Raw genomic sequence first — 22,251 nt, forward strand, 5'->3', positions numbered from 1 at the left:
CGTTTCAGTTTCAGTTGCCACGTTGGAGCTAGCCGCCTTCCTTTTTTTGTTCCCCCAACAGTGCTGAAGCTATGTTTCTTCGCCGGCTAAACGTCGACCTCCCAACGCAAAACCCAGCAATTCTTATTGAAATCGCACACGTGATCGACTCAGAAACCAATGCCAACATTTTCCTTCGCTGCCGCTCTCTTTGTTTCTCTCTTCTTGCGGTTGAAATTGTTGTTTGGGGAACGTGGTGAACGTATCTTTTTATCTTTTTCTTGTGAAGCTTCGACCGGTTGCGTTAGTTCAATTTTTTCCACCATTGCTTAGTTCGATGACGAGCATAAGGCCTTTGTCCGACGATGTTCGTAGTTCTTTGCGTTCTGGCATTTTCTTGTTCGATTTGACGAGGGTTGTGGAAGAACTCGTTTTCAATAGCCTGGATGCTGGCGCAACGAAGGTATTTATTTATCTATCGTATGATTTGTGCAAGTATTACTAGAATACTAGAAAGGGGAAGTTGTTTGGCTTCGAGATTTGTGGTTGCATTGATGCAGTCGGCTGGTTTGTGGTAGTGGATTAGCTTTGACGCAGTGCTCAGTACAGCCAATGAATGCGCCATCATTCTGTTCATACGTTTTTTACGGACCGTGGATCCCGTCATCACACACATCACACAATCATTTTAGTGAGGAATGGGGATGCAATCGCACGGAGCCAGTATCTTGAATGTGGTGGTGATACTGTTTAGTGGCAGTGAGGACTGAGGAGCTGGGATTGATGTGGTGACTAGAAGATGGTTTGGTTACGGTGTTTCTGGAATATTTCTTTGGAAATCTTTTATGGCTGTATATCAAGCATGAAATAGTAATGAAATCATTTTAGGGATTTTTGTTGTAAGATTTAAATAGCTTACGAACTTCAGCCAATGAGGATGAATAGGGGAAGAAAATTCTACCTCTCATCTAGTGTAAAAGTAAAAAACAGATAACTTTTGCATTGCTTGCGGTTCATTACCAATTGGTTATGGTTTTTGTTTGCGTGGTGTTCTGATCTCAAATCACCTCTGCATTCTGAGTATCTGATGTTGATGTTTTGGTCAACTAATTGTCTATATTATCAGAGATGGCTGAATCCTTGAACTGTCTGATATATTTGTTACAGGTCTCAGTCTTTGTTAGTGTCCGGAGCTGTTATATAAAAGTAGCGGATGATGGTAATTATTTTCATTGTTTTAAACGTTATCTGACTTGAAAGTTGAAACCATATGGTTCGTTTGTGTGTTATCCATCGTCTTGTTTCTAAACAGTTGTATTTATAGGAGTTGGTATTACTCGAGATGGATTGACGTTGGTTGGAGAAAGATATGGTATGCCCTTTATCAATTTAACATCTTTTCTCTTTCTTCTTTACCTGGAAGACTTGATCATCGTGCTAGCTGATTTATTTTATTGAGATTCACTACCAATTATGCTATTGTTATAAGATAAGGGCCTCGCTGTATTGTATGCCAGCTTAGATGACCTTACATCTCATGCATTTTCATTAGTTGTTTATTTTTCATGGAGGTAGTTATAGCATTATAGGTTATCAAATTAACTTAATTGCTTTTAGATATATATATATATATATATATATATATTTGTAATTTCATGGATGCAGAGGTCCTTTGAGTCAGCATTTGGAAAAGTTGTTTGATGAGTTTTTTTTTTTTTGTTTAAATTCATTCATTCTAATGATCATTTGACAAATAGTGATGCATAGGAAACCTTGCTTAAATTATGTGAATCTAATTTCCCAAGTCGCCTGTGATAATGAGGTGTATCATGTGCATTGTACAAGCAGCAACATCAAAGTTACTTAGTTTGGCTGACCTGAATGCCACAAGTGGACACTTTGGCTTTCGGGGGGAAGCTTTAGCTTCAATTTCAGAAGTTTCTCTGTTAGAAATTCTGACAAGAACTTTTGGAAGGGCAAATGGATACCGCAAACTATTGAAGGTGTGGATAAGTTCTTACCATTTATTTACCATGGCTATTTTGTCCTGGTGACTTGCATGGTGTATCTGCTGTTGATTGCAAGGTTTGTTGACTCAAGCTTTTCTGTAATTGCTGCAGGGCTGCAAGTGTCTATATTTGGGCATAGATGATGATAGAAAAGAAGTGGGAACAACAGGTGATAATAATTGGTTAACCCAACATTTGCATTTTTTATATTTTTCTGTTTATATGTGGGAACCGCATAAATTCATGGATAGACTTAGTCATTCTTTTCTGAATCTTCCCCCCTTCTCATATGGGCTGTGAATTTGTCTTATTTAGGATCTCATGATGTTATCATATGGTTTCCCTCTCATTTGTCTTTTGAAATTCCTCGGTCATGTAATACAATAATAATAATTTTATTTTATTTGTAGTTAAATCCTAAATCAGTTGTCAGTTGGTTGGTTCATGTTCATCCATATTGCAGTCATAACATGTTTTGACTATTGCCATTGGCAATTATGATCTCAGATCTAGGTTATACACTTTTTGCATGTATCCTTTAGGGTGAAGCCATTGCCTAGGTACTCAAGGAAAAAGGCACTTTTAAGGCATAAGACCTCTAAAACATCTTAAACAAGGGACAGTAAATAGATGCACTTCCAAGTGAAACAAGGTTCCGAAATAGAGAAATGCCTTTAATATCTATGCAAAAAATAAATAAACAAGCATAAATTATAATAATGTTTGAAAGGTGAATTAAGTATTCAAGCATACTAGTGGGCTTTGGTTTTTCTTTGTTTGTATTCAAAAGCTCTGAAAAAATAATCTTGAGCCAGAATGACTGTTTTAACATATTTTTAAACATCTAAGGTTGGGCTTTGTTTCCTATATTATCCCCGACTGTTTTAAGACATCTTTAATTGGGCTTCTAAGTTGCCCCTTCCCTTAGAGCTGGCCATCTACTTTAAGGTGCCTTAGGTGCTTGCCTTAAATGATGCAGAAAGCACTAGAGGCATTGTCAGGCAGATTGCTGGCTTTCATGATCATTTTTATCTCATCTGTTCCTGTTTATTGGCACGTAGAATTTATTTCTAATTAAGACTTTGTATCTTTCAGTTGTTGCTCGTGATTTATTTCACAACCAACCAGTTCGGAGGAAATATATGCAATCCAGGTTCCTTTTTTCTTATCCCATCATTTTTTTAACACGTATATGATAGTCTTACTTAATTGTATATGAAAATATATTTGTTTCCAAAAATTTGTGCCAACTGATTAATTACAATTGGAAGCCCAAAGAAGGTTCTGCAATCAGTCAAGAAATGTATGTTGCGGCTTGCACTTGTGCGTCCAAACGTTTTGTTCAAAGTTGTTGATATTGAAAGGCACGTTGCTCGCAAGTTAATGAGTTATATCTTCCCTTTTTCTTTTCTTTTGTTTTTTGAAGGTTTAACACCATTTTCTATTCTGTTCCCTATAGTGAGGATGAACTTCTTTGCACACATTCTTCTTCTTCTCCACTGTCACTTTTAACCAGTGGCTTTGGGGTGGAGGTCTCAAGCTCTCTTCATGAATTACAAGATCAGGATGATGTCATAAAGCTTTCAGGATACATATCTGGCCCCTGCAATAATTTTACTCTGAAGGTGATTTATATATATGATATATCAATTCAATTATTTATCTAATCATGCCCATGATGTGCGGAAAACACATGCACACATCTAATAACTGACCTCCCTTCCTCTGTCCTCTCCACGGTGTGGTGCTTTGTTTGTTTTGCAGGCCTTGCAGTATATCTGTATCCAAGTGAGTTTTAATTTTGGATAATTTTAACAAGGGTCTAAAGTTGATGTATTGAGCGTGAGAAGAATCAAATGCTTAATATCTCTTCCACCTTTGTCCTTAACATGCCCAGATATCAATTCACAATTCATTAGCAAAGGCCCAATTCATAAGCTTCTGAGTCAACTGGCTGTTAGGTTTGAGCATCAGGACTCACAGAATGCAGGTGACAAGTTCCAGAACAAGAAGAGAAGTAGATCTCAAGCATATCCAGCTTATATCTTGAATTTGCTTTGCCCACGGTCTCTGTATGATTTAACCTTTGAGCCGTCAAAGACTTCCGTTCAATTTAGGGTAGTCTCTTTGGCTTTTCTTATCTTTGTCATATACTATTTTAGTGATTCTGTACATTGGATGTTCTAAGTCAACTCTAGCAAGAATCATTAGCTATAAGAAGAGAAATAGAGAATTTCTTAGTACTAACTGTATTCCCGAACCATCCTATTTATAGATAAAAAGGGTTGTAGTATATCTAGAACATCTTGCTTTTACCAGGAGTAGTTACCCTACTAGTGCTAGAATATAAAATAAATTGACCCTATTAGCCTATACACTTATACCATGATTTTTGAAAATGTCTTTCCTGAATTATTTTATCGCAAGACTTCAGCAATGCTACTTAGAATTTGACTCCTCCCAGCCATACTTTTGAAGGATTGGACTTCTGTACTGAACTTCATTGAGAAGGCCATAAAAAATTTCTGGGGGAAGAACATAACCCATGGTAATACTCCAACTTATTGATATGTGATATGATGAATTAGAAGTGGCTATACTTGCGTTAATCTTTGATATGCTTGTAGGAGGGTATTCTAATGCCACTCATGTGGTTCAAGCAGGTCAACCGTCCAATGAAATTGACAATGTTATTTTGGCTGAAGCAGGTGAATTTTTCTACATTGTTGTATTTGTTAATCAAGTGTGATCAATTTCTTCCATTGGCTTTTAACCTCCTTATACTTGAGTTAAAAATACTTCCGCTAGTCCTATTTATAGGTAGAGAAAAGATATTTTTTTGTCCTATTTATAAGTCACAATATTGAATTTTTATCACAAATTTTCCATCTTACCCTCAATTAAATGTTGGAGAGAGAAAATAGGTTGTTAAAGTATGTATATTTAATAGGGGTAATGTTGAAAACTTATTAAATTTTTAGATAGAGTTAATGAGTTTTAAGGTTTTCCTTGATTCTGATGAAACATGTTAAAAGTGACTTATAGGATAAGAGAAATAATTCCTTCTAAGTGGTAAAAAAAAATTATTTCAGGGAATTTTTGCAAACAGTGCTTTATAGGCTGCCTGGGGTGATATTGGTTTAATTTGTCTTTTAGCGATTGAAAACAATTTCCGAATCTCTTTGATGCAGATATAGTGAACCGTGGAAACCAAAAGAGGAAGGAATTCTTTGACATTTTCTTTTCCACTTCAGCTAGGTTAGCTGAAGATCACCATTGCCTATCTGATGGGCAAGTCATTAGTAGATCCTCCCTTGGTTATTTGCCTGGGGATGCTGCAAAGTTCAAAGAGAAACAAAATAAGAGAGGCTTTCTATGTCAGACTGGTTACTCTAACTTTTCAATGGATGGATCATTTATCAAGTGTGGCTTTACTGTGACTAAAAATAATTGCAGTATGTGGAATGATAACTACTGTCTATCTGGAAGAGATGATTTCTTGGATGGTGAGTTTGCTGCTGGAGAAATCTTCACAGGTAATGTATCTTTTGATGCACCACGCTCAACAAAGGGAAACAAATTTCTTGAAGTTGATGATGATATGCTCAATGAATCATCCCAAGGTGCCTTGCATTATGGCTGTAATGAGCTCTGTAATGATGTAGAGATTGACAGGGATTTTCAAAAGCCTTTTCTGAAGAGTTGCTCTGCTCGAGGTAGTATTCTGCATGAGAAGGCCTTGTTTGCAAATGATGAACATGAGTTTCAAATTGATGGCTTTAGCTCCAAGCAAGATTTGGGAATGTGTGGTGGCAGAGTTGAGAACTTAGGTGCCCATCCCTATCCAGAAGTTGTAGAAATATTTAGCACATCCAGAGATTCTGTTTTTCTCTCAAGAGCATCTACTGAAGAAACATGTTTTCCTTCAGATTCATGCTCTTTGGCAACACAAATGGGGTGTCGTAGGTTTGTTGAAGAAACATGTTTTCCTTCAAATTCAAGCCATCTAGAGTTATCGACATTAGATCATTACCCCATCTTCAAGACACCATTACTTGAAACCACTTCATGGGGTGATGATCTTATGACAGGCACTGATCTTGATGTTCTTGGAGGAATACCTAGATGCTACAAATGGGGTGGTTATAAAAAAAATTCAGATGCTAATGAAAAAAGATGCAATTGTAGCTGTGATATCTTATATAGATTCAACTCAGATCAGTGCATGAGAAGTTTTGGAAGCAATAGATCTCATTTTGACGGTGCCTATAACTGTAATAATTTGAATTTTACCAAATGGCCAGATCCTAGGTTAGTCAAATGGCCTAATTGTTATGATATAGATTCCAACAAATTGTCAGATATTTTAACAGATGAGTCAGATTGGTTGTGTCCAGTGCCATGTGGTGAAAGCTACCAAAGACTTAGCAAGAACAGAATGAAAAAGGATTGTGTTAGACATTTAGCTTCAGAAAAGAATCATGAAAGATCTAGAAGAAGCTTTTCAGCCCCTCCATTTCACAAAAGCAAAAGAAGGTTTAATTCTTTAAATCAACATTTAGCAATGATGGCCAAAAGACTTGCAAGCCAAACCTCCAGCTTTGCTTTGAAGAAAAGAGGTTTTTCCCCCCTTCTTTCCTCTCATTTTCTATTGAGCACAATTTTTCTACTGAAAAAAAAAAATTGTACTGACGCTTTTAGAATTGGCAGAAGCTGATGAAGAGTGTCCCCCGGAATCTTTTGGTCCATCTCACCCAAGCCCTGAGGAATATCTGTTGCTTGAAAATAAGTAGGATAATCTCTAATTTCCTTGCTTACACTGCTGTAATGTTGTGAATAAATTCTCACTGACACATGTAGTTTTGCAACGATTATAGTTCCATTGTGAAGCAGAAAACATCTACTCTGGGATATACACAGCAGGTTAATAGCAATAAAGAGTTTGACTGGTTTCAAAGTTTCAATAGTCAAAGCAATGCTCCATTTAAAGGTGAATCCAGTGACAGCGAAATAATTTGGTCTGATAGGGAGTGAATAAAAATTAGGTCAGCACTGAGTGGCTGGCTATTTTTCATCCTGGTTTGATTCATTGATTGAAGTGAGTAGTATGTTTAGATATGACTTCTCAGAGTCAAGTATAAGTTTTAGCAGCATTGTAAGCTTTTGGAGTTCTATTTGTTTTATAGTTATTGCAAACAAAGCTATTTTGCGTCAATTTTGGAATTTTCTCTACCTTGTACTGAGGAAATTTTGAATGTCATCTGAATTCAGTTATGGTTGTAGTTAATTGCTTTTTTTTTTTTTCATGTTTGTTTTACTAAATAGTTGAGTGGTTGAAATCATATTTTTCTAGGGTTAACATGCTGTATATTATTTTACAGAATTGACCTCAAGGAAAGTGGAAGATTCTATGGATTACAGGACAAAATGGAGGAACTACTCGCCTGAAATTCCAGTTATGTTTCCAATTTTTAGAGGCTTATTTCATTTTAGATGAGACAATTATTAGAATGCTAGTTGATTGTGTGATCTGACCAGTGATTGTGACCTTCCACAGACAAGGGATAAAGCACTTGATTTTCATAGTCAAGATGATATACTTGACATATCTTCTGGATTCTTGCATCTTGCTGGTGATTCATTAGTACCTGAAACTATCAGTAAGAACTGCCTTCAGAATGCCAGAGTTCTTCATCAGGTGGATAAGAAATTCATTCCAGTTGTGGCCGGGAGAACCCTTGCTGTTATTGATCAGGTTAGTCTTTTATGGATTTTTGCATTATTTGCTTGTTTGTTTTTGTTCACTCACATAGAGAAAGAACTAATTATGATGATACTGGTTAAATGGAAATATAATTGGCAAGAATTTATCTTAGTAGTCACACAGTTATTTCTATTTGAGTTTGGTTTTCCTCACATGCATGCTCTTGCTATGTATACTTCTACTTAAAAGGCTCTAGTTTAATGCCTAGATAGATGGATGTGCTTCTTTATACGATAATGAATTCCTGGATACATGGACATTTTTTGACAACACCCCCCCGGGTAACATGGATGCTGTCAAGGACTTGGAAAACCTGCCTTCAACAAAGTTCTGTTTGACATTGGTAGTAGCCTTTCATTATTGTTGGATATGGGCTCATGTTCATTATTGGGCTTGGGCTTATTATCTCACTAAACTAGATAAAGCCAAGTGTGTGAGAATCTCCAAAAGATAAGTTAGAAAACTATTCATATCTCCACATACATTGTCTTACAATTTTATAAAACTACATAATTACACTTGTAACTGTAATTTGATAGCACACACACTTGAACTTTTAATTACTTGACAACTCAACATTCCTAAGGTAAAAGGCATAAGCTGCAACATTATATTTCTAACAACACATAAGGTAGTTATTCAACGTGAACAACTTCCTTATCAGCTGATCCTCAAGATGCATTTGGGTTCGGATTGTGCTTGCACCTTTTATATACTAGTAATGGGATGCTATCAAATCACCCCCTTTAAAAACAGCCTTTTCCTCAAGGCTAAAATGAGGAAATTGATCATGAATAAGGTCATATTCTTCTTATGTTGCTTCCTCTTGAGGTCGTCCAAGCCAAGAGATGAGTATTTCAAGTGAGCTGGTATTCTTGCCTTTGTCCAGTGATAATCAACCACCTTGTGAGGTTGTAACTTAAGTTCCCAAGTATCTAAAAGTGGAAGAGTAGGAGGTGTTAAAGGTGAAGGAGCACCATAAGCTGGACGCAACATTGAAACATGAAAAATTGGATGTATCTTGCATCAGGTGGAAGCTGTAATTCACAAGCAATAGGGCCCACGTTGGGAGTAATCTGATAAGGTCTAAAGAAGCAAGGTGACAGCTTTTCATACTTCTTCTTTGCCAAACTAAATTAGTGCCTTGGTGTTATGGTTGGATCCTCTAATAAACAAAGTCCCCTACATTGAAACTAAGATCCTGTTTGTGCACATTCGCTTGTGCTTTCATTCTGGATTGAGCTTTGAGGAGATTATTGCAAATAAGTTGCAACATGGCATCCTTTTGTAGAAGTCAAGTTTCTAAATCAGCAACCTTAGTTTCTCCAGATACATAAGGTAGAATTGGTAGAGGAGGATGGCCATGTGCAATCTCAAAAGGGGTGTGGCTTGTAGCAATATGAAAATTGGTATTGAAAGACTACTCAACCCAAGGAAGATACTTTCGCCACAATTTTGGTTGCTCGTGGGCAAAGCAACGTAAGTAGGTTTCTACGCATCTGTTCACAACCTCAATTTGACCATCACTATGAGGGTGATATGCAGTACTCATTTAAAGCCGTATGTGAGTAAGGTGAAAAAGTTCTTACCCGAAATTGCTAAGAAAGATAGGATCCTGACATGAAATTATTGTGTTGGGCACACCATGAAGTCTGACCACTTCCTGATTGAATACATTAGCAACTGATTTGGTGCTAAAAGGATGATAGAGACCAATAAGATGTATGTATTTGCTAAAATGGTCTACCATAACCAATATTGTGTCTACATTACTAGACTTAGGCAATCCAACAATAAAATCCATTGGGATATTGATACATCACTATTCAATGTCAAAACTTTAAAAAGGAGACATGAAAAGAATAGAAAAGTGACAGCAAAAATGGGCCTATTGGTTTAGGAGAAAATCTTATGGGTAAAGACCAACTGACACATCAAAGTAGGGAAGCAAGGCTAGGTAGTGCTGGTAGGAGTGATGAGTAATTTTTTTTGGCTCTTTAAATCTGTAATTTATGCAGAGGGGAGTGGAGAGTATTTTAGAGAATTGTGGTCAAAGTGAGGAGAATTTTGGCCTCTTGGATGCCAGATTGGGGTAGAGAAGATCATCTTTTCTCTATCATTTTATCTTTCCACCTTAATGTGTATTTGTGAGAGGCTTGTGTTTGTGTTGCTATCAAGAGAGTGTATTTCATTATATTTCCCGTACTCTATAATGTCATCTGAGTGTAGTTTCAGTCCTTATTTTGCTTGTAATCCCACTCTATTATTCGGCAATAGTAAGTTTTAGTTACATTTGAAGTGCATTTTCTAGTTTTCCTTGTTTTTTAAGCCTAATAGAGTAGAGGGTCCCATCAAATATCTTCCCAAACACAGTGTGGAGGCTAGAATAAGTTGAAGAAGGCCAGCTGGAGATAGAGTTTGTATTTGACATCTTGAACATGCTATTTGGAGATTTGGCATTCCTGACAATCTTGAACATGCTATTTGACATCTCGCTTCATGTGGGGCTAGAAAAAATGAGTTTGTATCCTCTTTAAAGTGCGAAGATAGCCTTCATGACCTCTAGCAAGGGAAGAGTGAGCATCGGCCAATAACTTGGATTTAAGAGTAAGGTGATTTGGCATGACTAAACATCCATCATGGAACAGCATCTCGTTAACCAATGCATAATGTTGGACAGCAATAGGATCTTGAAGAAGAGCATTCTTAATGCCCTGAACTGATGGTTCTTCATTCATCCATACTTTGAGATCATCAGAATCTTGGATTTGAGAGTAGGGTGATTTGGAATGACTAAACGTCCGTTATAGAATAGCTTCCCGTTAACCAATGCATCATGTTGGACAGCAACAAGACCTTGAAGAAGAGCATTCTTAATGTTCTAAGGTGATGGCTCTTGATTCATCCATACTTCGAGATCATCAGAATCTTTACTGTGATAATGCATCTACACCACTATTTGTACACCCACTCTTATGAATGATGGTGAAATCAAGAGGCAATAACTTCATAATAAGTCACTGTTGTTCTAGAGTAGAGACGCATTAATTCATCAAATATTGAAGATTGCAATAGTCAGTGTAGATGTCAAAATGGCAACCAACAAGGAAGTGATGCCATTTTTGTAAAGCTAACAACAGAGCCAACAACTCTCTATCATAAGCAGATTTGAAACAATTAGAGAATGTGAATCCTTTATTGAAGTAGGCAATTGGATGAGCGTCTTGGATAAGAATTGCTTCAACTCCCAATGAAGAAGCATTACATTCTACTATGAATGGCTTGTTGAAGTCAGGTAAGTAGAGAACAAGGGCATTAATCAAAATGTGTTTGAGCTTTTGAAAATTCTGTTCCACCAAAGAAGACCATTGGAAAGCCCCTTGTTTGGTGAGATTATTGAGAGATTGATCAATTTGGCCATAACAATGCACAAAGCGCTTGTAATATCCGATGTCCCAAAAATCCCTGTAGTTTAGTGACATTACTAGGCCGTGGCCATTCCATAACATCTTGTATTTTTGCAAGATCTATGGCTACTTTTCCAAAAGAGATGACATGTCCCAAGAAATCAATCTATGGTAAACCAAAAGGACATTTCTCCCCATTAGCAAAATAAGTATTATGTTGTAAATTTGTGTGCACTATATGATTAGCCATTGTCGAACTATTAACTAGCATGTCATCAAAGAAAACCAGGATAAAGCATCTCAATTAAGGTCAAAAAGGATCATTCATATCAAATTGAAAAGTGGTTAGAGCATTAGTGACGCTGAATGGCATGACTATAAATTCATGATGTCCAAAATGAGTCTGAAATGCAGTTTTATGAATGTCTTTGGGTTTAACTTTGATTTAGTGGTATCTTGAATGCATATCAATTTTTGACAAAATTGCAGCCCTGTGTAACTCATCAAGGAGTTCATTAATATTGAGAATGAGATATTTTTTAGGAATGGTTATCTTACTTAGTGTGTGTTTGGTTTTCAATTTGTCAAAAATTTATTTGTTGAAAGTTCATTTGGCAAAAGTCAGCTTAGTAAAAGTCAATTGCCATAATGAAATTTGTGTTTGGATATATTTTTTCAAAAGTTAGTTTGATAAATTTAAAGTTGTTTGGATTAATGATGATTTATGCTTTTGAAATGTACTTTTGAATATGTAAAGATCAAAAAGGATATTGATTTATGATAATTGATAATTTTTTTTATACAAATATAATATATTAGAAATGTTTAAAAAATGTGAAAAAAATTTAAAATAACAAAATTTAATGTTAAATAATAAGAATAAAATATATATATATATATAGCTTAATGTTAGAAAAAACTTAAAACATGATAAGGGTATCATGGTCATATATAAAAAGTAAGTACAACTCAACTCCTATTTGCAATTTCAAATCCACCAAAAAGTTGAATTGCCAAATCCGCATTTTAACCACATTTCAAATGACATTCAAAAAGCTATTTTGTTTACATAAAAAATACCCAAACGACATTTCACATTTGAAATGTTAAAAAGTGGACCTAAAATGCTAAATGTTGAAAACCTAAACGCACCCTTAATTCCTAATAATCAATGTAGAATCTCCAAGAATGATTATTTTCTTCACCAATAACACAGGACTGGCAAAAGGGCTTTCACTAAGTTGTATGAAACCTTTGGCTAACAACTCAGCAACTTGGTGTTCTATTTAATTTTTTTAGTGGTGCGGAATTGTGTAATGTCTGATATTTGGTGGTGGTGCAGCGTGTGGTTGCAAATTTATGGAGTGGGATCTACTTCTGAGGGAAGGAAGGGACTTTGGTATATCAAAAATAGAAACATACTGATCAAATAATTCCTGTAGTAAGCATTGAAAAGTCTCTTGCTCTGTAAGAGATTGTTGTAGCATTGAACGCAGGCATGCTACATTTTGAGTTTGTGAACAAACACCCTGCAATTTTTACTTTTTGCCATTCACTCCAAAAACCATAAACATTCACTGCAATTTGCTTGGATTGTATTCAAAGACGATAACCACTTGATACCCAACACCAAATCAACTCCACTTGAAGAGAATGGGAAAAAATCTTCAATAATTTCTAATGTCTGAACTCGTACTACAACTTGAGGACTAATATCTTTGCAATGGATGATATTCCCAATACCTATTTGCACTTTAAAAGGAGGAACAGGTTTAGTTGGAATTTGTAGATTCTGTACCAAAGTGGAAGAGATGAAATTGTGGGTAGAGCCATTGTCAATTTAGATAAGAACTTTCCGTTGTTTCATGATGCCTTCCATCTTCATAGTTGTACTAGCAGGACGTCCGAGAATAGTGTGTAGTAAGATTTTTGCATGAACTTGGTGGTCAACTTTTGAGTTCATTATCTCGGGATGTTTTGCTTCTATCTTAGGTTCTTCGGAAATCTCCATGAGAGTCAAATTTGCATTCTTGTAGCAATGACTAGGAGCAAATTTTTCTCCACAATGAAAACAGAGTCCTTTGTTGCATCTTTGTTGTTTTCTTGCATCCCACGTTGCGTTCATGCATTGCGCTTGGGAGGAGAAGTTATGCAATGTGGTTGCAAATGTGGAAGTTACAACTCGTGCCTCTTTTTGACAAGAATCTCATACAAACAAGATAAAGCCAAGTGAGGGAGAATCTCCAAAAGATAAGTTAGAAAACTATTCACATCTCCACATAGATTGTCTTACAATTATGTAAAACTACATAATTATACTTATAATTGTAATTTGACAGCACACATACTTGAACTCCTAATTACTTGACAACTTAACTTTCCCAAGATAAAAGGCATAAACTGCTCCATTATATTTCTAACAACACATAAGGTAGTTATTCAATGTAAAGAGCTCCCTTGTCAACTGATCCTAAAGATGCATTTGGATTGGGATTGTGCTTGCACCATTTATATACTAGTAATGGGCTCCTTATCATGCCCTCACTAACCAAAACCCGAGCACTCTAGACATCCGATGGCAGCAAGCAAGCTGCGACTGGTGACATGACTTCCAAGAACTCGACTAGAGAATATGGATCTTAAGGCTCAACAAACATATTGGGATCAACTAGAGGAAACGTGTCACTTGATTTGAACAAAACACTCGCACCCACACCCAAACCATTCTCATAGATCGCCATCACTCATTACTTGAATGGGAACAACTATCTATAGTAGTGCCAAAATGTTGTGATGGTAGTTCAAGGAAGGAACAAAGAGAAATACCTTACTGGTATCCCTTCTCCACCACCAATTGGAGATGTGAAATATGAAATTTGGGTTGTCGAGAATAATATGGTGATGGCTTGGTTGGTGAACTCCATGATAGTGGAAATAAGTGAAAATTATTTTCTTGCGAACACTACTAAGGATATTTGGAAATCAGCAAAGACTACTTACTCTATTAGAGACAACATGAATGCTATTTTCTCATTAAAACATTCCTTTAGCAGCCTTCTTCAAAGTGAAATATCTGTTACCTTGTATTATATTGATCTTATGAAATTCTAGCAACAAATAGATCTCTATAAGGTTGCAACAAAGATGGAATTTATTTTAAGAAATTAATTGATTGAGAACAATGTTATAATTCTTTGTTAGGTCTTAACGATTCTTAAGGATATCAAAGGTCAAATTATGAGCATAAAGCCTCTTCACAAATCATATCTCCCTAGGTTCCATGAACAACAAGTATAGAAGCATTGTTTGAGAGAGCATTCGGTACCGGGGAGTTTTGAGTCAAAATTGTTCTACTCCTCACAATATACTATGTTAAAGGTGTGACCATTGTAAAAGGTCTAGAAAATGGTGTGATCATTGTAATAAGGGTGGTCATACCATGGATGTTTGCTAGAACATACATGGCAAGCGTCCAAACTTAAAAACGAAGTCTAAGAATGAAGGAAAAGGACTTATGGTAGCTACTGCAGAATTTGAAAGGGCATCATTGAGCATTGAGGAGCTATCTGTTCTTCACAAAATACTCGAAACGCACACCACTCCTACTGCAACAAACACTAGTGGGGCAAAAATTGCTTCTTTAACCTTGGCACAATCAAGTATTGCCCTTACTAATACTCTTAGTGGGATAGCAACACCGAAAAATGTTTGGGTTCCTGATTCAAGAGCTACAAACCATATAATTGGATTCCAAGAATTATTTTCTGAATTTAATGAATATTATAAGCATAAACTTGTTGAAGAAGCTAATAGTGAACATGCAAAGGTCATGGGTTCCAAAATTGTAGTCCTTTTCGAACATGTTGTTTTGAAGGATGTCTTTTTTTTGTTCCAACTATCAAATGTAGTTTATTATCTGTGAGTTGTCTCATGACTCAAGTAAACTGCCTAGCAATTTTTGACAAAAATGGGGTTGTGATTTTCAAGACCTTGCCTTGGGCAAGGTGTTGCTAAGGAGTGAAATGGCCTCTATTATATCTAAGGATCCGCATCAAATAAATCCTGCATTGCATGTTCTACTATGACCAACGCAGATTTTGTTTTATGGCATTCTAGGTTAGGCTACCTAAGTTTTCAATATATGAAGTTTCTATTTCTTAATATCAATAATAGAACTATTTCAGATTTCCATTGTGACACATGCAATTTTGCCAAACAAATTTGAAACTCTTGCATCAAATTCATGTACTCCTGCTCATCCTTTTTCCCTTATTCATATTGATGTTTAGGGCCCATCCAAATTTCAGACAAACTCTAAGTCCCGATGGTTTGTAAATTTTATTGATGATCACACTCAGTTAACATGGTTTTTCTAATGAAAGATAAATCTAGGGTTTTCACTATTTTCAAAAAATTTCATGCCTTTATTCAAAATCAATTTCAAACTTCTATCAAAATTCTCCAGAGTGATAACAAATGTGAATATTTAGACTCAGGTTTCAAAACATATTTAGAAAACCATGAAATACACCATCAAACATCTTGTGCCTATTCTCAAAATGGTGTCTCCAAAAGAAAAAAATAGACATTTACCTGAAGTTGCTTGAGCCCTCATGATTGGTGGTAATGTTCCTAATAAATTTTAGGGAGATGCTATTCTTACTTTTGCCTACCTGATAAATTGTTTGCCCTCTAAAACTCTAAATTTTCAAACTTTAAGACAAAAACTTGTTGAGATCTATCCTAACTCACACCTCACTATTTCCATTCCAAAAAGGCTCTTTGGATGTTCAGCCTGTGTACAATGAAGGTAAGGGGAAATTAGACTCAAGTTGTCAAGTGTGTCTTCTCAGGTTATTCATCGACCCAAAAAGGGTGTGAGTGTTATTTTCCCAGTACAAATCATTTCTATGTTTCCATGAATGTCAAATTCATTCAAAACCAGCCCTTTTATCACAATTCACCTATTCAGGGGGAGAAAGAGATGAGTGAACAGTCCATTTGTGTAGCCAAGAATGATCATCAAATTCCTAATCTGGGACATGGACCTCACTTATTGCCTGAATTGCCTGCAAATACCCATCTAAGTCACAATAATTCAACCCTAGAGCCTCTAAACAATGTTGAAGTTAGTGAAACACAATCTCTAAGCATTGAAAATTCTTCGAACTGATCTAAATTTTAGGAGACAAATTCCTTTGAACCTCTTAATACACTTTCTAATTTAGCAACTCAAGTGAAAGAGCTAAATAATGCTGAGCAGAACCAAGGTGGAGAAGATCTGATTACCATACCAATGCAAAGCCATGAATCTGCACTTGAGGGAAGTTTTGAAGATTTACATTAGCCAATCACTTTAAGAAAAAGGGAAGAGAAGCTGGACGAGACATCTCATTGCCAGATATGTCTCATACCATAAACTAGCTTCTCATATGAAGGCTTTTGTGGCAAATGTTGAAAAAGAATATTCCCAAAAATTTTGATGAAGCCATGTCTGATCCTAAATGGAAAGAGGCTAAAGAAGAGGAATTAAGGGCCTTACATAGAAACAGAACATGGGAAATCACTGATTTTCCTGAAGGAAAATCGATTTTGAGTAGTAAATGGGTCTTTACAATAAATATAATCCGGATGGGAGTGCAAACAAGTATAAGGCTCGCTTAGTCGCTCGGGGCTTTAGTCAAGCATATGTGATTATCCCAACTTTTGCTCTTGTTTACAAACTTAACTTTGTAAAATTTTTATTGTTTCTTGCTACTAATTTAGATTGGCCTCTTTATCAACTTGATGTTAAAAATGTTTTCCTCAATGGTGATCTTGAGGAAGAAGTGTATATGGAAATTCTCTTGGACTTTGAAATTCTAGCAATTCTCTCAAGGTCTACAAGTTGATCAAGTCTTTGTATAGATTGAAATAGTCACTAAGGGCATGGTTTGAGAAATTCACTTGAGCTACTAAAGCTTGGGCGTATAAACAATGCCAGGCAAATAATATATTATTTGTTAAATATTGTGGTGATAAAGTAACAACTCTCATTGTGTATGTTGATGAGATAGTGTTAATAAGGAACAATGAAGGGGAAATCTCTAGCTGGAAAACAACTTAGCAATAGAGTTCAAGATCAAAAGTCTTGGGCCTTTAGGATATTTCTTGGGCATAAAATTGGCAAGGACTAAAAAGGGATTAGTGTATCACAATGAAAATATATCTTGGATTTGTTAAAAGAAACAAGGATGCTAGGAGTTAAGCCTACAGATACTCCAATGGAGCTAAATCAAAAACTCACCATCTTTGCTTTCTTGTAAGTGTAGTCAGCCAATTCTCATGCTATGCTCAAAAGGAACATATGGCCATTGTCTATAGGATACTAAGGTACCCAAAGAAGACTCTTGGATTGGGATTGTTCTTTGCAAAAAGGTGCCATTCGAGGCATAGAATTATTCATGAATGCTAATTGGGCTGGCACAAAAGTAGATTGATGATTGACTACTAGTTATTGCTCCTATGTATGGGGCAACTTGGTGACTTAGTTCTATTGAGTCTAAATATAAGGCAGTTGCCCTAGGAACCTGTTAAGGGATGTGGATTTTAGGCTCTTGAACGAACCTAAGATTGATTCAATTGGACCTATTAAAGCATGGTGTGATAATATGTTGGCAATCAAGATTGCCAATAATCCAGTGCACCACGACCATACAAAGCATGTGGAAATTGATAAGCATTTCATCAAAGAAAAGCTGGAAACAAAGGTTATTGATTTATCATATATACCTTCAAGACAATAGATTGCAGACATGATGACTAAGCCACTGACTCAAGAAAAATTTGAAGCTTTTAGAAGCAAGCTGGGAATTATCAACATCTACTCGCTTGCTTGAGGGGGAGTGTTGGATATGAGCTCATGTTCATTATTGGGCTTGGGCTTATTATCTCACTTAACCTAGTTTTATTTCTTTTTAGTCTTCTAACGTTATTTTTCCTTTTCTATTGTATTTGTTATCTGCCCATATATTAGGGTATTTTTTTCAGAATATTTGAGGAGAGTTTTTAGGGTTTTCTCTTCTGGCTGTCTCCCTATATGTATTCCGTTTCAGATTGAATAAAATAATAATCATTCAGAAAAACTTACGCTTATTATTTTTTAAAACTAGCATGCTGCAGATGAGAGAATCAGATTGGAAGAATTACGTCAAAAGGTAAACCTTTTCATGTTTAATATATTCAAAATATCTCTCCGTCCTCACAACCTTGCTTAATGTGTAGGTATTATCAGGAGAAGCAAAGACAATAAATTATCTAGATGCTGAACAGGAACTGGTATGGGTCCTATGTCATGAGAGGATCTTCAGAACACTTTCACCTGCCATGTTTTCTGAAGTTTGAGATTACTATGTGATAGAGCCCCTCATTATTTTACTAAGACTTATCAAAGGAAGTCAAAGGGGAAGAATGACTCTAGTAGAATAATGGTGACTGGTCCAGAGGTTTATCCTTCGGTCTCTAGCCGTAAGGAACAGTAGCGTGGGATCTTTGACCATAACTAAGATCTTTTGGGAGGTATGGGCTAGGGGGGAAGCCATGCTGTCCATGCTGTGGGTATATTTTATCTTTTTGCTTGTATTGTGGGGATATCCGGGGAAAAGAAGAGAAGGGAGAGGAGAGACTGGCCTCTCGAATGCCAGAAGGAGCTTGTAATGTTGTTACTTTTGTGATCATTCAGGGGAGATAGGGTTTTGGCCAGAATCAGAGGAAGACTTGTAACTCTGATTCGGTTTCTCTCAATTTATTAATATCAAAACCTCAGCATTTTCCCCTCATTTATTGTTATTATTGTCTTTATTGCTGTTTCTGTGGAGATATTGGTTCGGGTCATATTACTATGTTACAATGATTCCTGATACAGGTGCTGCCTGAGATTGGCTATCAACTGTTGCACAGTTATTCTGAACAGATTAAAGATTGGGGATGGATCTGTAACGTTCATGCTCAAGATTCAAAATCCTTCAAGCAGTATGTCTAGCACAAATTCACGATGATCTTGATAACTGATATTAAATGATAATTGATACTCTTTGTGTTATTTATAATAAGACTTCTATTATTCTGTTAAGGAACCAAGATAAAAGGACGCTTTTTTCATGGCATTGTATAGATGTTCTAATAACCTAATAACTTGTGATTTGGTCTCAAATCAAATTGTAGGCTGCTTTTTGTGTGTTATTATTCATAATGTGGACTGCCTTGGCAGGAATTTGGATATTCTCAACAAGCAGCCAGCTGTTGTTGCACTTATTGCGGTGAAAAACTGCCATCTCCTTATTTATTTGGTTTTAAATTGCTGGAAAATGTCAAAACAAATATTTTAGCATCTTTGTAGTATTGTCAACTTCAATAGTAAATTGAATGTGAAAGTATTGCTATAAGCTATGTTTTCTTTTTATGTCACTGATGCTAGCTAACTATGAGCAATAGCAGGTACCCTGCATTTTAGGTGTCAACTTAAATGATATTGATCTTATGGAATTTCTTCAGCAGGTTAACTAAATAACACCTCTGCCTTTGAGTTTTCCTTCTTTTATGATATGTGATTTTACATTTAATCTCTTTACGTTTAGCTTGCTGACACGGATGGGTCATCAACAGTGCCACCGTCTGTTGTACGAGTTCTTAATTTGAAAGCATGCAGAGGTATGTGCTTTGTCTCGGTAGCTATTGCAATTTCATGCTCGTGAGCTTGGAAATCCTGAGGTGTGCTTACAAGGTCCTCCATGTTGGTTGGTCGTTTCCTTGGAAGAGTGGAGGACTCTGGGCATCATCTTGGCTTTATGCGCAAGTGCAATGACATCTTGATGATAATAACGTTAATGTTAGCATTTATTGGCGGCCTCTTGCAGTCATCGATACTGTTAATTTTATGAATACTTAATTGTGAAGGTGCAATTATGTTTGGGGACTCATTGCTGCCATCCGAATGTTCGCTCATTGTTGAAGAGCTAAAGCAGACGTCACTCTGTTTCCAAGTAAGGTGTCCTAAATGCTTCCATGTGTCCAAGTGCATTTGGGGAAAAGGGAGGCCCTTGTTGACAAAATTTGAGGACTTTGTCGTGCAGTGTGCTCACGGGAGACCAACTACTGTTCCTCTTGTCAACCTGGAGGCGCTGCATACTCAGATAGCCAAGCTTGGACCAATGATCGGTTGCTCAAATGATGAGTGGCATGGACTACGAAGACACAAAATTAGCGTTGAACGTGCTGCACAACGCTCATGTTCCTCTGGAGAATAGTGTCTTGGCAAATTGAACGGTAAGTTCGGAGAGCAGAGTTTGACCGGGAAGTTATACTTCGTGTTGCAATTGAGTGTACAGAACAGATAAAAACACCCTCGCAAAGGATTCCTTTTTCTCTGAATATGATTGTGGTCAATGAAGACCTGCATTCATAGTGATGATTAGTTGATTACACGATATCGGTTGTGCAAAGGAAGTCTTGAGGTGCAAAGAAGAATTAAACATAATTAAAGTTGCGGTTTTTAATTCCAAATCTATATGCCATACTCTGTTCACTTGCTTCTAGACAATATTGGTCGGCATTGATTTGCATTAGCTGCTAACTTTTACTGCGACAAGAATTATTGTTATTATTATTTTTGGGTTGTACAAGGCAAGACAAGCTTGGAAAAAAAAAAAACAAGAAACAAGCTAGCATAGTTCCTGTCAGCCATACATGTCTTAATCAGATGTGCAGATTATCTTGCGCAGAATGCTCATGAAATGGGGCCAAATACCCAGCTGATTCAGTGTTGTCCTTTGGAATGCTTGTTAAAACTGTTAAAATTGTTAAATACCCAGCCAGGTTGTTAAAACTTCAGCCGTATATTTTTTGACCAAATGCCTGTGGGGGTGACAAGGTCCACAGTCCCGAAAAATAAGATTCCAGGCTTCCTGATGACACATGGATGGCTCCGAAGTTTTCTTTATGGCACACTTTTGAAGACCCGTTTGAATAGCGATGAGTTCAGCCATAGTGATTCACGTCGTACCTATGCTTCCTTGGAGTCCTAAGATCCATGCCCCTCACGACAAGAATTATTTGAAAGCCTAAAAATATGATAATACATAACAGATGTGTAACAGTAACACAAAAAGATGCCCAACAATTTTGAGAACCTAAAGTATAGTGACACATAAAAGATGCCTAACAATCAACATACACATGCATGCATGCATGTGGATGAGTAACAATAGCACATAAAATAAATATAACACGTACCGAAATCTAAGAGCCTAAAATATACTAATACATAAAAGATTCTAAACAATGATCTGAATAAACGCAAAATTATAACTTGTAATATTGAGGAATGAGATTGTCAAAATTAAATCTGCTTCTCCCGGGAGTTTTTATAAATTAAAATTCAATTTTCAAAGGATTATAACTTCACCTTCGCAAGGTTAAATTAGTATATTTTGAATTTGTTGCTGTTCGTCGATGAAAAATATAAAATCACGAAGATCCAATTGTGGTTTCAAGAAATGTAAACAATATGTCTAAAAAGTATGAGTACTGCCTTATTTTTATAATTAAGTTTTGATTTTTAGATCAGTTAACTATTTTAGGATGGGAGTTTTAGGTTATTCTTAAAAATTATTATTCAGACACAATTTAATTCCCAAAAAATTTAAAATATAAGAGTCATCATAGGTATTTAAAAAAATGCTGAAAATCCTATATTTTATATTAAAATAATAATTTCTCCAGATATAAATGAAAAAATATTTAAAAAAAAGCTAAAGTTGATTTTTTAAAATAGAAAAAAGTCCGTACTCATTTGTCATTTTTTTTATCCGCGTCCAAGTTGAATGATTTATAATCGCGTGAGGTTAAGTTTCGAGTTTTGATTTACATAAATAATTATTGAACTTCCAATTTTAAAATTTAATAAAATGTAGATGCTCATTCGCAGTCAAAGTAGAAGTTCTAACTTGCAAGAAAGCTAAAACGACTTAAAGTCGTCGTGGTCCCCATTGGTGTTTGCTTCATCTCGCACTCTTCCTCTTCCTCATATTTTGTTTGTTGGTTTCTTATTCGATTC

The 22,251-nt window shown here is 36.1% G+C and overlaps 1 protein-coding gene across 1 annotated transcript; it reads left to right on the forward strand.

Moving 5' to 3' along the window:
- LOC129323216 (DNA mismatch repair protein MLH3) lies at nt 1–20,699 on the forward strand. The gene is made up of 25 exons (XM_054969824.1): nt 1–442; nt 1,147–1,198; nt 1,304–1,351; nt 1,828–1,982; nt 2,100–2,157; nt 3,084–3,141; nt 3,260–3,352; nt 3,448–3,613; nt 3,753–3,768; nt 3,886–4,106; nt 4,467–4,536; nt 4,616–4,696; nt 5,180–6,607; nt 6,699–6,777; nt 6,866–6,978; nt 7,370–7,443; nt 7,546–7,743; nt 18,311–18,355; nt 18,423–18,476; nt 19,063–19,169; nt 19,408–19,456; nt 19,635–19,694; nt 19,775–19,847; nt 20,094–20,179; nt 20,270–20,699. Exons 1-25 carry the CDS (start codon nt 317–319, stop codon nt 20,441–20,443), a joined length of 3,684 nt encoding a protein of 1,227 aa, XP_054825799.1. The 5' UTR covers nt 1–316; the 3' UTR covers nt 20,444–20,699.
- Nucleotides 20,700–22,251: the final 1,552 nt, after the last annotated feature.

The sequence above is a fragment of the Prosopis cineraria genome, unplaced genomic scaffold (assembly GCF_029017545.1).
Source record: "Prosopis cineraria cultivar Desert tree isolate PC_DT_omini unplaced genomic scaffold, ASM2901754v1 PC10, whole genome shotgun sequence".
Taxonomy (NCBI): domain Eukaryota; kingdom Viridiplantae; phylum Streptophyta; class Magnoliopsida; order Fabales; family Fabaceae; genus Prosopis; species Prosopis cineraria.

What these genes read in the sequence shown, in the direction of transcription:
- LOC129323216 (XM_054969824.1), top strand. Translation starts at nt 317, where the DNA reads ATGACGAGCATAAGGCCTTTGTCCGACGATGTTCGTAGTTCTTTGCGT. An exon ending in AAAAGAAGTGGGAACAACAG is followed by an intron (nt 2,158 to 3,083) that starts GTGATAATAATT and finishes TGTATCTTTCAG; the next exon opens with TTGTTGCTCGTGATTTATTT. An exon ending in TAATTTGAAAGCATGCAGAG is followed by an intron (nt 19,848 to 20,093) that starts GTATGTGCTTTG and finishes TTAATTGTGAAG; the next exon opens with GTGCAATTATGTTTGGGGAC.